At 47.9% G+C, this 16,566-nt stretch overlaps 1 protein-coding gene across 1 annotated transcript in view; it reads left to right on the top strand.

Annotated features, from left to right (window-relative positions):
- LOC140629109 (polyprenol dehydrogenase-like) overlaps positions 1-16,566 on the top strand; it is a 138,416-nt gene that overhangs the window by 15,894 nt on the left and 105,956 nt on the right. The window contains exons 2-3 of the mRNA XM_072818555.1: positions 8,611-8,718; positions 15,266-15,334. Of these exons, the coding sequence (XP_072674656.1) occupies positions 8,611-8,718; positions 15,266-15,334 (177 nt within the window). The remainder of the gene's footprint in view (positions 1-8,610; positions 8,719-15,265; positions 15,335-16,566) is intronic.

Here is a 16,566-nt window from a genome sequence, read left to right as displayed (position 1 = left end):
TCCATGCTTTTCTTTGGCCCAGCTGGCTGCCCCCTGCCCGGGTCCCTGCCACCTCTGTCGCTGACCTCGGGCCTCACGTCACCTCCACATTCAACGAGGAGGTCCTGCCTTTCCAAGGAACCTGCCACATGCAGGGCGTTAGGCACCATGGCCCCGTCCGTCTTGCTTCCCTCCAAGCGTGTTTTTGGGGTGGCCGCTCTCTCTGGTCCTCCTGTTGTGCGTGCTTGATGCAGTGGCCTCACTCAGGAAGGCCCTCGCTCACCGAGCAGACTCCACGCTTCAGGGTGGTTGGTGTCGGCCCCTTCGTTGAGCAGCACGATGTGTATTTTGTGACGGTTAATTTTACGTGTCCCCTACGCTGGGCTGTGCATGCAGACCTGTGGTCCAGCGCTCGTTTGGATGTCGTAGGGACGTATTTCTACACGAGGCAAACATTACAACCAGTAGCCTTTGAATCAAGCAGGTGACTCTGTGTAGAGTGGGTGGGCCTTGTCCAATCAGTCGACAGCTTCGTGAGAAAACAGACTGCCCTCCCCCTTGCTGGTGGAGGTGATTTTTTTTTCCTTTTTTGATGTTGTTTTGACGCTTTTTATCTCCTCATAACCCGAATTCCTTTCCCACATCATCCTACATCACGTAGTAATTGCTATCTTTTCCCCTTGGATCGTTTCTCTGTGGTTTATTGGAATCCAAGCCTACAGGGGCGGAAAATACTTGGGTTTGTCTGGATGGTTCTTTTCTTGATGGTGACATTATCAACAGCCTGCTTTCCTTCCTTCCTTCCTTCCTTCCTTCCTTCCTTCCTTCCTTCCTTCCTTCCTTCCTTCCTTCCTTCCTTCCTTCCTTCCTTCCCATTCATTTAGTTGAGGGAGAGGGAGACTGAGGAAGTCTTCAAGCAGACCCTGCTGACTGCAGAGCCTCATGCAATGCTTGATCCCATGGCCCAGAGATCCCGACCTGAGCTTCCAGTTCATTCCTTTTCTAGCAATGCACATGACCCTATAATGGGATATGCCCCCCCACACCCCGTAGTGTTACTGGGCTTAGTTGGCATGACATCCTGCACGTCAAACGGCAGAGCTGCTTGTGTAGAATTTCAGAAAGGTCACGGGCATGTTTTCAACGTGGTGGTTGCTTTGTTTTCCCTCCACTGAGATTTTCTTAGAAATGGAATCGTGTCCTACGTGGTCTTGGGGACCCTGACTTCTGTCCCTGAGCATCATGTGTTCGTGGTCTGTGCACACGGTAGCAGGTGTCCGAGCTCCGTTCCTTTTCATGGCTGAGTAATAGTCCATCCGTGGATCCGTTGGTCCACTTGGGTTGTTTCCATGGCTACTGTGAATAACGCTGTTCTGAGCCCTGCTGCACACACACGTACATGCTTCCGCCTCTCCTGGGTAGCTGGGTACCGGGGAGCGGGACCGCCGGACCGCGTGGTTTCTCCTTCACGTTCCAGGATGCCCGTGGCATTTTAGGTTCCCACCAGCCACGCGCGACAATCCGCATTTCCCTCCATCCTTGGCAACTAGTGGGCGCGAAGCGAGATCCCACTCCCGTTTTGGTTTGCGTGTCCCGAGAGGCGGACGGTGCAGGGCATCCTTTCGGGTGCTTGCGTCACAGAGCGCCATTCTCACGTCCCAGCGGGGAATAGGAACGCATTATTTGATGGCCAAGGACGGAATGCACCGGAGACCGCCTGGCGGCCACATGGAGCAGCAGTGTGTGCACAGCCCTCAGCATTTGGGAAAAGGACTGAGACGTGCATTTACCAGCAGCTCCGACGTGAGCCGTAAAACACACTGGCATTTCCAACACAACCGGGCAGAAGCCAAGATGGCAAAGACTTCCCTGTTGTTAAATTTGCCTTTTTTTTTTTCTTTTTTAAAGCGGATTATATGACGTGGCTCGAGATTATTAGACTTCTTATGTCTGTCCTTGCAAATCCCCGTAGTTCACACGCAATTGCAAAGAAGAATATAGAGAAACCTCGCGGACACTTTACCTGCTTCCCCCCTCCCCTTGCCAAACTGTAGTGCGCGACCCCAACGCACGTGTCAGCGGGCGTGCGAGGCATCGCTCTTCTACCCACACCTCGCCGTTTTCTCAGGTACCCACCCGTGCATTGCCGGGGTTCGCGGCCTGGGATCTCCTTGCACGTACAGGGTGGTGCCTCCCGCATCACGGTCAAGATGCAAAGCGTGTTTCCCGCCTCGGGCTTCCCACCTGCATGCATCCCTCACCCCCGGCAAACCGCTCGTCTGTTCTGCGCTTCCACGGCGCCGTCGCTTCAGGACTGCCACAGAAACGGCCTCGCACGCCATGCAACCCTTTTCAAATTGCTTTTTTTTTTTTTTTTCTCCCCGCCTCGGTCTCCAAACTGGGCATTGGAGGGTCCAATTTCCTGGAGGGTCCTCCCCAGACGTCACTAGGACAGTAAGGCTTTCTTTTGGAAGAGCACCTGTAACAACTCTTGGCACGCGACGACATTCCCACTGAAGACCTGTGTCTTCTCAGCGAGGCTGGCAGCTCCTGGGCGAAAAAGACACAGCCTTGGTGCACACGTCTCCGTGCAACCCTGCACTTTTTTTTTTTTTTTTTTTTGCAGGACCAGGTGTTCCAGGGGAGGAAGAGCCGGCATTTGTCATTGTTCGGCACCAATAACTCGCTTCCCTTTGCTCGTGTTTAATTCTAGACGTGAGTTTCTTTTTAAATTTTAATTTATTTTTATTTTTTATCATTATTATTTTTTTGAGTTTCAACACTGCTGTAGGCGTGAATGTTTAGCTCAGTATCTGGGACCCCTCGTTCCTTTTCTTTGTCTCTTCTCGGTGGGAAGGAGACGACATGCTCCTGTTGCTTCACGAGGACCCCGTCCGTCATGGACGAACAAAGCATCCTTTATCCTGTACCTGGCAGCCCCTCGTGTGCCTTCTGATATTACCCGACGCACTTTCGATTCTGCAGAATTAAACCTTTTTTTTTTTTTTTTTTTTTTTTTTACATGCTCAGTGTGACCTGACATTTCCCTGCACAAATTCTGTGAGCTCCCTAGAAAAGGCATTGTCGCTGAGCGGTCACCCACTAATAGCCGCCACCGCGTTCCCGTCGGTTTCTATCATCGGGTGTTTAAATATTTCAAAAGTTTAAATATTTGAATCGTTTAAACAATATTTTAAACATTTCAGGTATCTGAATATTTAAGTAAAATAATATTTTAAACATTTCAAATATTTGAATATTCAAGTTAATATTTTAAACATTTCAAATATCTGAATATTTAACTTAATATTTTAAACACAAGTATCTGAATATGTGAATTATTTAAATAATATTAAAATATTTCAGGTATCTGAATATATGATAATTTAAAGAATATTTTAAATACTTCAAGTATCTGAATATGTGAATTACTTAAAGAATATTTTAAACATTTCAAGTATCTGAATACATTAATTACTCAAACAATATTTTAAACATTTAAGATATCTGAATATTTGTATAAAATAATATCTTAGACATTTCAAGTATTTGAATATTCAAGTTAAATAATATTTTAAACATTTCAAATATTTGAATATTCAAGTTAAACAATATTTTAAACATTTCAAGTATCTGAATATTTAACTTCATATTTTAAACACTTCAAGTATCTGAATATGTAAATTACTTAGAGTATTTTGAATATTTCAAGTATCTGAGTAAATTAATTACTGAAACACTATTTTAAATACTTCGTATATCTGAATATTTACGTAAAATAATATCTTAAACATTTCAAATATTTGCATATTTAAGTTAAATAATATTTTAAACATTTCAAATATTTGAATATTCAAATTAAACAATATTTTAAACATTTCAAGTATCTGAATAATTAAATTACTTAAAGAATTTTGAAATATTTCAAGTATCTGGATATGTAAGTTATTTAAACAATATTCAAATATTTCAATCATCTGACTATGTGAATCATTCAAACAATATTTTAAACACTTCAGGTATCTGAATATGCAAATCATTTAAACAATATTTTAAATATTTCAAATATTTGAAAATGTAAATGATTCAAGTAATCATTGAATCTTTCAAATATTTGAATATTTAAATTGTTCAAATATTTGAAACTTTAAATTCCTTAAATAATCATTGAATCTTTCAAATATTTGAATATTTAAATCCCTCAAATGGTTGGATATTTAGATTAAATTTCGAATATTTGAACATATAAAGTATTCAATAATTTGCATACATAAATTATCTAAATACTATTTTTAAACATTTCAAATCTTTAAGTATTTGATCCCTGTCTTACTTCCTGTGCTGTGGTCCGCGAGCTGAGGTTGCCGAGAGCTGTCATTTTATTGCTTCCCTAGATGTTGGCCCTCACGGAGGCATGAGGTCAACCCTGGACATTTCAGTTCTTAAAAAAGCATAATGACCCACGAGGGCTCTAAACATAGTCCGGGCTCTGGACGGGAGCTCTTTCTCAGGACGGCCTGCACACTTCGTGCCTTTGCGAAGCAAATAGGCTTCGGAGGTGCTGGTTGCTTTCCTCGTGCTTTGAGTTGTGCGGTGGCCCCCAGAACAAATCAGGGGTGCGCCATTGGACGTGAGGCTGCCGAGCGGGGTGGTTTGGGGATGAAAGCAGCAGACGTGAACGTTGTCCCCGAGCGGCCTCACGGTGCATGTGTAGCAGCTGCTGACCTGGTGCCGGCTGGTTGGCAGAGGTCAGGTTACAGCCAGCATGTCCCGAGCGCTCCCTCCTACCCGTCGTTGGTGAGCTGGCCTGTGGGACTTGGTGGCGGAACCAAGATAAAGGAAGGACGCGGGCGTGCAGAACAGAGGGTGGCGTGCAAGTTGATGCACGGTGATCCCCGGTTTGCAGCCGGGTTTGGGAGGCGGGGCGGGTGGGGAAGCATAGAAGGCGTCTGGGCTGCAACTGAGCTGCGTCCGGGAGATAAAATGAATGGGGAGAGTGGCCTAGGGAGCCCCTCTAGTCAGGCTGGTGTGCCCTTGCACAGATGTGTGTGTGCATTTGCACCAATTTCTGGGGTTTCAGTTGTGCCTCCCTCCCTCTCAAAAAAGATATGTTGAAGCCTTGGCCCTGGTACTTGTGAAGGGGGTCTTACTGGGAAATAGGTGCTCTGCAGATGGTCGAGATAATGTGAGGTCATGAGGGTGGGCCCTGATCCCATAGGACTGGGGTCCTAATAAGAAGAGGGGCGAGGGCACAAATATGCACGTGGATGACCACGTGAGGACACGGGGAGAACATGGAGTCTGCTCACCAAGGAGAGAGGCCTCACGAGGAACCAGCCTCAGCTTGTCCATCCATCCACCTGTCCACCAACCAGTCATCTATCTCTGCATCCATCGATTCTGTTTATCGAGCTATCCATCTGTCTATCCATCCATCATATCTATATCTACCTATCTCTCTCTCTATTTCTCTACCTAATCTATCTATCCATCCATCATCTCTGTCAATCTATCCATTTTATCCATTCTATCTATCAATCATCTATCAATCAATCATCTGTGTACGTATGTTTGTATGTATCTACCCATCTATCTCCTTGGGTTGTGGCCTCCATGGCTTGCTTGTTCAGTGCACGTGGCAAATTCTGGGATGCGGACACAGCAGGTGCACACCCCAGCTTTGAGGGGGGCGGGACCCCCGGCGGGTCAGCCTCTCTTCCTCCCCTGCGACGGCCTTGCCTGATGCAGCCTGGGGGCCGGCCTCTGTGGGACACACGTCAGGCGTGCATTTCAGCGCACGCGTGTGCAAACTATACTTCAGTATCTGTATGTCGAAGCCACTGTGTGCAGGCTGAGCAATCAAGAGCAAAGCCTTTACATTTGCATCCCCGTTATGGGGTGTCCACGGGGCTCTGCAGCGCCGTCTGCTTCTAAAAAATAAATCCTACGTGCGAACCAGTCGGGATTTGGAAGGAATTGAAAGCAGCTCCTGTAGAGCGGGTCCCGGAGGAGGTGGGATGCGCGTTGCAGAACATGAAGTTGACTGCGTTGATCGGGAAAGCATGGCGGGCGCATGGATGGGGGACACATTTGTGTTTGCAGGAGGTGGGCATGTAGCAGGTCCGCGGGGATGGGGTCTGCTTTGCACACAGGGTTGAGCCCCGACACCTCGATGGGGAGGGAGCCCCGCAGGCGGTAGCTGTGGCGCTATCTTTCCTGCCCGTCGGGCCACGCGGCCCCCAATCTCGTTTCCAAATGCTTCCTGGGCTTCCGTCCTCTTGCACCTGCTGTGCATCCTCCCTTGCACCTGAAGGATGTTCACACGCCTCGCCCGCTGCACGCCGCTCAGGTCGTCACCTCCTGCCTCCGCTCTGGCTGCTGCAACTTCCCTCCATCGTGCACGCCTGTCCTCGGCCCCCTCCAGAGCAGCAGCTCCTGTGTGCTTCCTCGCGAGCCCTCGCAGGCCTGCCCCGGAACCGGCCCGGATGCAACCGCCAATGGCAGTGCGCAGGACCTTGCAGCAGCGCAGCCCCGGATGGCGGGGGCTCGCGTGCGTGCTCGCCTGCTCCGCAGACCCGTTGTTGGACAATGTGCATTGCAGGGGTTGCCACGGGGCAATGAGAGACACGGTCACCCTCCTTCCTGGGGCTCGCGCACGCCTCTCCAGCCCCGCAGATGTCCCCCTGGCAGCTTGAAGGCCATGCCATCTGGCTCCCTGACCCCGACGTGTGTGTGAGGTCGGCTTTGTGCGGGAGCCGGGGCCCTGGTTGCACTGCCCCACGCCCCTGCCTGGCGAATGTCCCCCAAAAGCGCATGTCTAGGACCATTGATGCATGAGTGTTGTTTCCAGCTGCGGTTAGGCCACTCAAGGCTGCTGACTGTTCCCTGAGTGACTGTGGACACCAAGCATGGGCTAGGACACCCCACAGCGTGGATGTGTTGTAGGCTGTTCATCCATGGCCCTACATGCAGGGACGTGGCTGTAGTGAGAAACGTGGGCTCCACGATGGCAGCCCACCTTGCATATCCAGGGCACATTCCTGGAAATGGTTTTGTGGCATCAACAGATAAATGTGTTTCAAATTGCACTAGATAGGGACGCCTGCGTGGCTCAGCGGTTGAGCGTCTGCCTTTGGCTCAGGGCATGATCCCGGGTCCGCGGATCAAGTCCCACATGGGGCTCCCTGCATGGAGCTTGCTTCCCCCTCTGCCTGTGTCTCTGCCTCTCTCTCTGTCTCTCATGAATAAATAAATAAAATCTTTAAAAAAAGTTGCACTAGATGTTACCCGAGGACACCCCCCCACACACCCACATGGACTTTTCTTTGCATTCCCACGCACAGTATACATGAGTGTCTGCTTGCCAGCACCGTGTCAGAGAAGTGTAGCATCAAAGTGTTTGCACTTTTGCCAGTCAGATGGCATCTCGGTGAGTTTTCGTGAACATGTCTCTTACGGGGTAAAAACTCACACTTCTTTGTAGGACCATTTTGTATGTTTTCATATACAGAGTTATGTTTGCCCTTCTTTATAGAGTGTTTTTTTTTCTTGATTTGTAAGAACTCTTTACATATCGGGAAAAAAGCCATTTGCATGTGATAAGAGTTGCGATTTTTAAATGGCTTATCACTTATTTCTAGCTTTGCTTTTGGTGTGCTTTTTTTTTTTTCTTTCATTTTCATAGTGAAATTTGTCTGCTTATTCTTCTCAACTTTGACCTGTAGTTATGAAGGCATTTCATATTCTGAGGTTAAAGATAAACGTGTTCATGTTTTTCTTCCCCCTGCTACATTCATTGTGTAACTTCTTCGCCTTGGTTAATTTTGATGGGTACTATATGAGGTATGGATCTAATTTTGCCTTTTTTCCCAAATGTCTATTTATGTGTCTCAACACCGTTGATTGAAAAGTCCATCTTTGGGGCACCTGGGTGGCTCAGTTGGTTAACCGTCGTCCGACTCTTGGTTCTGGCTCAGGTTGTGATGTGAAGGTCCTGAGATCGAGCCCACGTTGGTTTCCACCCTCAGCATGGAGTCTGCTTGAGAGTCTGTCTCCCTGTCTGTCTGCCCCCCCCCACCCCGCTTGTGCTCTGTCGCTCGCTCTCTCTCTCAAATAAAGACATAAATCTTAAAAATAAAATTAAGTAAAGATTTTCATCTTTGTCACCTTTATCAAATGCTCAGTCTCCCGGGGCTGGCCAGTTCCTAGAGATACTAAGCGCTTCGCCCGGGAGCACGCCTCTCACATGCCAACCAGCCAGTTCAGAGCCCTCACCCCACCAGGTCCGGGACCACACACTTGGCCTCTGTCCACCCAAATCACCGCAACGCCAGGGACGCACAAGTAGGGACGGGCCCCCGTGACCCAGAATCTACTGAAATTATTCACACCAGCTCATCCTAAACCTGCCGAGCCTGCTTACCTCACCCATTTCTTCCCACGGTAAAGACTCTTGTCCACGTCTGCCTGTCCTCCAGTCCACGAGGACTCGGACCACAGTCCACGAGGACTCGGACCACAGTTACCGACTCTCAACTCCCGTTTTCCGTCGTGTGTTCTCACGTGATGAATTCTTCCAAACGTGTACTCTGCTTTTAAAACTCTGACTTATTTCTTCTTCTTCTTCTATAGTTCTGGCCCCACAACCGGAACGTGTTGCTATAGTGACCGGAGGCACGGATGGAATCGGCTATTCCACTGCGAAGCATCTGGCGAGACTGGGCATGCATGTGATCCTAGGTGATAATCGTATTTTTGGTTAATGGAAGATACCCAGTTATATCCGTGTGCAAACAGCGATTTGCTTAGGAGTAAAACAGATCTGGGAAACACCTAAGGATGTCCTTATAAGGACTCCAGCCCTACTGCGTGACAACCCACCTTAATGACCTCATTTTACCATAATCACCCGTTTAGAGACCCCCTTCCAAATGAGGTCACGTTGTGAGGACCTAGGGATCTGGGCTTCAACATACGAATTTGCAGAAGATGCACCATAGCCCACAGTAGACTCTGAGCACGTGTCAACGTATTGGCTTCCTCGGCAGCTGTATCCTATTGACACTACATGTTCCATTCTTCTGTTTGAAACTCTGTCTGGTCCTTATCCTGGCATCAAACTCTTCTTTGAAAACAAAGGGATTGGGATCCCTGGGTGGCGCAGCGGTTTGGCGCCTGCCTTTGGCCCAGGGCGTGATTCTGGAGACCCAGGATCGAATCCCACATCGGGCTCCCGGTGCATGGGGCCTGCTTCTCCCTCTGCCTGTATCTCTGCCTCTCTCTCTCTCTCTCTCTCTGTGACTATCATAAAAAAAAAGAAAAAAGAAAACAAAGGGATTTTCTTTGCCCGGGGAAAACAGACAGCTCAAATCAACCCATTCTACTTTTGTTAGTTTTCCTGGTGCATTGGGGGTAGAATTTTTAATCAGCTAGCAAAAATGATACGGTGCACATCACCTTTGGGGAAAAAAAAAATACACACACACAAAGCAATTCATGCTAATTATGTCCCCTATTGACATCATTTGCATTCAGTTAATATCTTTCATGGTGTCCGTTTTTACAGAAATCATATTATATGTCTGGTTTTAGGGTGTGACGGATTGCTTTCACTTCAGAGTTTCTAAATAATGTTGTGTGTGGTCCTTATTCATTAATGATTTATTTATTCCTTTCTCTCTTTTTTTCCTTCAACTTTTGCCTGCCATCATTTATTGAAGGATAATTTCAGTTAAGAAGTGATCGTTGGGGCTGGGTATTTAGACATGAATGTGTTCTACTCTTTCCTGTCTCTTGACGAGCGCGGTACACAGCCAGGTTTCCCCTTTCCTGGTGCTTGGGCCCCTTTGGCGTCTACTGATGCCTAAACACACAAACCAAAATCCATAATATTGTAAACCAAATGGGGCAGCCCGGGTGGCTCAGCGGTTTAGCACCACCTTTGGCCCAGGCCGTGATTCCAGGGTCACGGGATCAAGTCCCATGTCGGGCTCCCTTCATGGAGCCTGCTTCTTCCTCTGCCTGTGTCTCTGCCTCTCTCTCTCTCTCTCTGTCTCTCATGAATAAATAAATGAAATCTTTAAAAAACATACTGTAAACCAAATGGTATTGAGATGCAGGTAGAAAAATAGATAAGAACACAAACCTGCCACGAAATCACAGACTTTATATCTTTATACGACAAATAACAGGACCTACTGGTGGGCTCAGTAACTCCTACTGATTGGAAGCTGTGATGATCCTAAACTTTATTTTGAGACGGCTTCAACCCCTGAACTAAGGTCTGCAAACATCTCTGGTTTGTGTCGGTGGCCAAGTCACAGACCCCGCCCATACTTCTGAGTGTTGTCCACAGTCCATTGGGGGTCGGCCACCATGATGGTATTGGTTGTTGGTGTTGAAACTCACAGACCCCCAGAATTCCATGGTGGGAGGCTTTTGGGGGGCTCTTAACCCAGATGGGGAGCCCCCAGGTCTAGCCATTGTGACCTTCTGTTGTCCTCGGAAGGGTATGCTCAGCTGGTCCTTCAGTCTCATAATCAAATGGGCTCATACTTCTAACTTTGAGCTTTTTTTTTTTCACTTTTGCAAAACATGACTCCACAATTTAAAAATTTTGTATCATATGACCCTTGCCCTATGTCATTTTTCTGAAAAAGCACAGTTTCTTACAGTGATTCCTCCCTGATGGACCCATTTAGGCATTTTTCTCTCATAAGCCATGGGGGTCTGCAGAATGATGCACATTCAAGCACATTCAAGCTTTGGGAGGGGTTGATTACTTCCTGGTCGACCTCACTGTTCTTTTTCCTCACCAGTATTTTTTTCTTCAGGAATGTGTCCTAGTTCCATTGTCTGAATCGATGTGGAAATGATAAAATGGTTTTTGACAAGTCCTTGCGAGGACAGTCTTTACCAATGTCCGTATCCACCCCCCTAGATGAACAGGAGTTGTTGGCAGGTGCGGGGGTCCTGCAGGACAGGAGACCCATCTGAGTGTGCTCTTCCAGAGCTCCCCTTCAACTGTAGCATCCCCATGATATGTTTATTTCTCCCTGGGACCTGAGCATGTCATGGAGACAAGGTGTGTGAGTGAAGGGTCTCAGATCTCTGGGAGACAACTGCCATGTCTTGGGTTTCTGCCACCATCTGGGATGACTTGATCAAAGTGATGTCAGAAGGAGCAGTAAGTCCCCTCTGAGGGCCGGCTGGATCAGAGCTAGTGGCAGAAGTAAGCTGGTGGAGCAGGATCCTGTGGTCTGAGAACAGGTGGGGGCTGGCATCCCCCCCTGTAACTTCTCTAGTGCACTTGTCTTCATCTTCTTTATTCTTTGTGAACCCAGGCAATGCTGCAATGCAAAGAAAAAAAATGGTTCCATTTCTGTGCTTTTTGCTTCAGTGTGGTGGTTTAGTCTAGATGGGTTAGGTCATGATGAGGTCTAGTTGAGTGGGTCATGAGGAGGTCTAGTTGGGCTAGGCGATGAGGTCTAGTTGGGTGGGTGATGATGAGGTGTAGTTGGGTTGGTTCATGAGGAGGTTTAGTTGAGTTAGGTGATGATGAGGTCTAGTTGGGTTAAGTCATGAGGAGGTCTAGTGGATTAGGTGATAATGAGGTCTAGTTGAGTGGGTGATGATGAGGTCTAGTTAGGTGGGCGATGATGAGGTCTAGTTGGGTTAGGTCATGAGGAGGTCTAGTGGATTAGGTGATAATGAGATCTAGTTGAGTGGGTGATGATGAGGTCTAGTTAGGTGGGCGATGATGAGGTCTAGTTGGGTTAGGTCATGAGGAGGTCTAGTGGATTAGGTGATAATGAGATCTAGTTGAGTGGGTGATGATGAGATCTAGTGGATTAGGTGATGATGAGGTCTAGTTGGGTGGGTGATGATGAGGTCCAGTGGGTTAGGTGATGATGGGATCTAGTTGAGCAGGTGATGATGGGATCCAGTTGGGTTAGGTGATGATGAGATCTAGTAGGTTAGGTCATGAGGAAGTCAGGTTGGGGTTAGGTCATGCTGAGGTCTAGTTGAGTGAGGAGCGAGCAGGTACTGCAGACACAATGCAGTGAAAGCATGTGAGGAAGCACATAGCACCCATGCATCTGAGGACTGGAGCCCCAGCTCTCTTGTTACCTCCTCATTTAGGAGTTGTTTCCTGAGCACCAGAAACAGTCCTGCGAGCACCAAATTTCTCCTTTTCTTGAGTTAAACAGAGTAAGCACCAGCTGTGCTCCTCACCCTCCTGCATCTTCTTTCCCACCGAGCTTCTGACGTCTGCATGGGTCACAGTTTGACCCCTCTCAGGCAGTCCAATCAAGCATGAATCTTCCTTCCTCCCTGAGTCCTTCAGGGCATAATTGCGTATGCTCTGAGAGGGACAATTTTTCACTTTGTGTGACAGTTTGCTAGAAGGCCACTTAATGAAATATTATCACTGGACACTTCAATATAAATCTCACATTAAATACAAACTAAGAGATGTGTATATTCAGTTTCAAATTTTCCAATCCCAAGTCCATTAATGTTTAAAGAATACTCCATTACTTGCTAGAGAATTGGGAAGGGAACCTGGATCCAACCCAAGCACATTAATAGTGCTATAAATACATTAATTATTAAATTTCTCATCTGCTCACGGTGTCTTCATTCTTATAGTCACAAAATACTGTTTTGGTGGAGGATCTTTCTTTGTAATTCTTCATGAACAGCCATTGAAGGTTGAGACCAGGGGCTAGTAAATTTTTTTTCTGGTGTGGACCAGATAATAACTATTTGCCTAGGTGTGTCTCTCAATGATCAACTCTGCCCTGATAGCGGGAAAGCATCATTGTCAATATTTAAAGCTACAGTCATGGCCATTGTTCAATTTTTTTTTTTTTTTTTTTTTTTTACATCAGGCAGATCCTGAGATTAGGCACTAGCTTCCTAGTTTGCTGGCCCTGGTTTGGGTTCAACAGCTTTATTTTTTTTTATTTTTATTTTTTTATTTTTATTTTTATTTTTTTATTTATGATAGTCACACAGAGAGAGAGGGAGAGGCAGAGACACAGGCAGAGGGAGAAGCAGGCTCCATGCACCGGAAGCCCGACGTGGGATTCGATTCCGGGTCTCCAGGATCGTGCCCTGGGCCAAAGGCAGGCGCTAAACCGCTGTGCCACCCAGGGATCCCTGGGTTCAACATCTTTAAAACTTTGTCCTCCACAGAAAGCATGAGCCGAAGGCAGACCTGCTGTGCTTGTGCCCACCTTCTATCCTGGTCAAGTGCTGTCTCTTACACAATATTTGCTCAGTAAATGTAGGGAAAACTCTAGTGATTGCATAGAGTCAAGGTTCCATATCCAGCTCTGGGGAGCCAGCTGATAAAGATGACCTTTGCCAAAAAAAGTGCCCGTGTCCATACCTCTAATACAATGCCTTAGGGAGAGTATGAGCTGCCCGTTAGGGGGAGCGGCCACCATGACCAGTTTCCTCTGCTGGTTTGATGCCCTCCTGCTTCCTCTGGACATTTATATCTTTTTTGCAAACATGGAGCATCTCTCCCAGTTCGTGCAAGCTTCCACCGGGCCACCCCTGATGCCAGAAAGGTGGCCTGGTAATGGGTGGTTATTGAATATTTTAAAATCGCACGGGATTTCAGAAATAAGCTCATGCATGTACATAGCCCCAACTCAAAGAAAGGTGAATTTTATTTTGTTGTCTTCGATGCCTACAACACTGACAGATGGAATACAATTTTCTGGTTATCCCTGACACGGCATCCTGCCTGTCTGTGCACCCCGCCACGCAGGACGACTCTCGGAGCAAAAAATCTAACAACCGTGTAATAGCGTCTATTCTCGAAGGGGGCCCCAGGTGGGAGGGTCACGCGAGCCAGCCCTTCCCCCTTGTGACCTGGCCCTCCCAGGCTAGGTGTGTCGCCTGGTGTCCTCATGCCACCTGTCAGTTCTCGGGGCTCTGGGGGCTTCACACCCACAAGTGTGTTCCTCAGATGCCAGCTCTAATCCCCTTCTGTGGAAGCACTCCCATGACTCACCCGTGCAGGGAGTCTCACGGTTGGCTCACCCTGCAAAGGATCTGAAAATCTGCCTCAGGTCCAGTTGTTCGTGATGGCATATGGGAAGACGGGATCTCCTGAGCTTCTCCCCCGAACTGCAGCCCCATGTGGCACGCCTTAAAATTAGGACTGTGCGCTCAGGGACACAGTTGGGAAGCAACACGCCTTCCTCCAAACATCAGTGCACATTCATCTAGTCAGACATTAAGAAACCTGTTTCACTACTTCAACCCCCAAATTTCATAGTCTTTTTTTTTTTTTTTTAACAGTGATGTCCCTCACGTATGAAACACTCTTTGCCTTTCTTCTAAACTCAACGACCACCGGCGCCATTTCTCTGCCGGTTTTTACAGAGTCATGGATAAGGAAATGGGAAATCCCAAGTATGGAGTTTTTATGGGTTTTTATGGAGTTGTGGATGAGGAAATGAGAAATCCCAAGAATGGAGTTTTTATGGGATTTTATGGAGTTGTGGATGAGGAAATGAGAAATCCCAAGAATGGAGTTTTAATGGGTTTTTATGGAGTCGTGATTGAGGAAATGGGAAATCCCAAGCATGGAGTTTTTATGGGTTTTTATGGAGTCGTGGATGAGGAAATGGGAAATCCCAAGTATGGAGTTTTTATGGTTTTTTATGGAGTCGTGGATGAGGAAATGCGAAATCCCAAGTATGGAGTTTTTATGGGTTTTTATGGAGTCGTGGATGAGGAAATGGGAAATTCCAAGAATGGAGTTTTTATGGGTTTTTATGGAGTCGTGGATGAGGAAATCCCAAGTACATAGTAGGAATGTCCTATGATCATGTTTATAGCTCAGACCACCAGTGAGTGGGAGTTGCTGAGTGTCCGCTAAAAGTTTCTTAGCAAGGTCTATATCTGCTCTGACCTTCCCACCAACATTTTGTTGCTTAGGCTCCTCTTGGCTCCCCTGCCCCGACCCAGCCACCCCCCATGTTCATTGTGCCGCCAGGTGCCTGACGCCCCTGTAATCATCAAAAGGGGAAACTTCATACAAATGCATCCTTCTCGCCGATCCAGGCTAGAGGAGAGGCTTTGTCTGGTGATAGGTGGCGTTGGCCGCAACTGCCCTGACGGCCCTGTTCCACCCCATGGCACGATGGGAAACTGTAAAGAGATCCCTCCGGGGTTATGTTTTGCGTCTCAAGACAGCATTTTGTCATGCTCAATAATGTCTGAACAACATTCCCACCGATCCTATCTTTTCTTTTCCTTGTAGCTGGAAATAATGACAGCAGTGCCCCAGACGTCGTGAGAAAAATACAAGAAGAGACTTTGAACGACAAAGGTACTGCTCGCCAGCCAAGCGGCTGTTTTCCTTGGTCTGAGTGTGTGTTTGTGGCTGAGCCCCGGAACCCGGTGTGGGACCTGGGATCGCCAGCATGGGGTGGGGGGGTGGTGGTGGAGGTGGCACTCGGGGGGCAGGGGATGTCTCTCCCTCTGGTGTGTTTCTTTTGGAGATTTCCGGCCCCCGCTGGCGAGAGACGAATGGCAGTAACCATGTCCCCGGGAGAGCGTTGCTGTGTAGGCGGCTCCTGGGGAACGTGTTGGGAAGCGGTGCTCGTTCTTGTCTCTCGCTCTCACCCCGTGTCCATCTCCAGGGCTGCAGGCCCTCTGCGGCATGTCTTCATGCGGGAACCGTGAGAGGCACCTGCCAGCAGGTGCTTCTACTGGTTGCTGGTTCTTGACTGGAGATCATTCAAACAGGGATGTGTTTGGCTCCACCCTGCTCTGTTGCAAACCCTGTAGCGCTTGCTCTCTCTCCTTGTTCACCCCGAGCCGTGGACACCTGTCTGTAATATCTCTCCTGCTTGCAAGTGCTCTTGAGTGCCTTCTGAGCCCTGCTCGTGGGCCTTATGTGTAAAGAAAGAAGATACAGGGCTCCTGGATGGCTCCGTCGGGGAAGCGTCTGCCTTCAGCTCCGGTCATGATCCCAGGGTCCTGGGGTCAAGCCCTGCATTCGGCTCCCTACTCAGGAGGGAGTCTGCTTCTCTGTCTCCCTCTGCCGCTCCCCCTACTTTTGCGCTCTCTCTCTCAAATAAATAACAGAAAAAGAAAACATGCACGTGACCATCTTGGACTGGCTCCAACCAAGATGGCGCCTTGAGCATGTCCCATGTGCTGGGGCTTCCCCTGTCTGAGCGTATGGTGGATCTTCTTCTTCGTCTTCCCTTTTTTTTTTTTTTTTTAAGATTTTATTTGTTTATTTTGAGAGAGAGAGAGCATAAACAGAGGAGGATGAGAAAGAGAGGGAGAAGCAGATTCTACGCTGAGCATGGAACCCGACATGGGGTGCAATCCCATGACCCGGAGATCATGACCTGAGCCAAAACCAAGCATCAGATGCTTAACTGGCTGAGCCACCCCAGCGTCCCAATGGTGGTTCTTCTTAATAGGCTAGGAGAGAGCGAGCCACGGATGGCAGTCAAGTCCAGTTAGCGTCTGTCCCATGGCGTCCTTATTATCTACCTAGGTCATACAGCGCCGCCGCGAAACTTGCCATTTCACCCTGTCCGCATG

Source organism: Canis lupus, chromosome Y (assembly GCF_048164855.1).
Source record: "Canis lupus baileyi chromosome Y, mCanLup2.hap1, whole genome shotgun sequence".
NCBI classification, from domain to species: Eukaryota; Metazoa; Chordata; class Mammalia; order Carnivora; family Canidae; genus Canis; species Canis lupus.
This window is presented reverse-complemented; position numbering and strand designations above follow the sequence as displayed.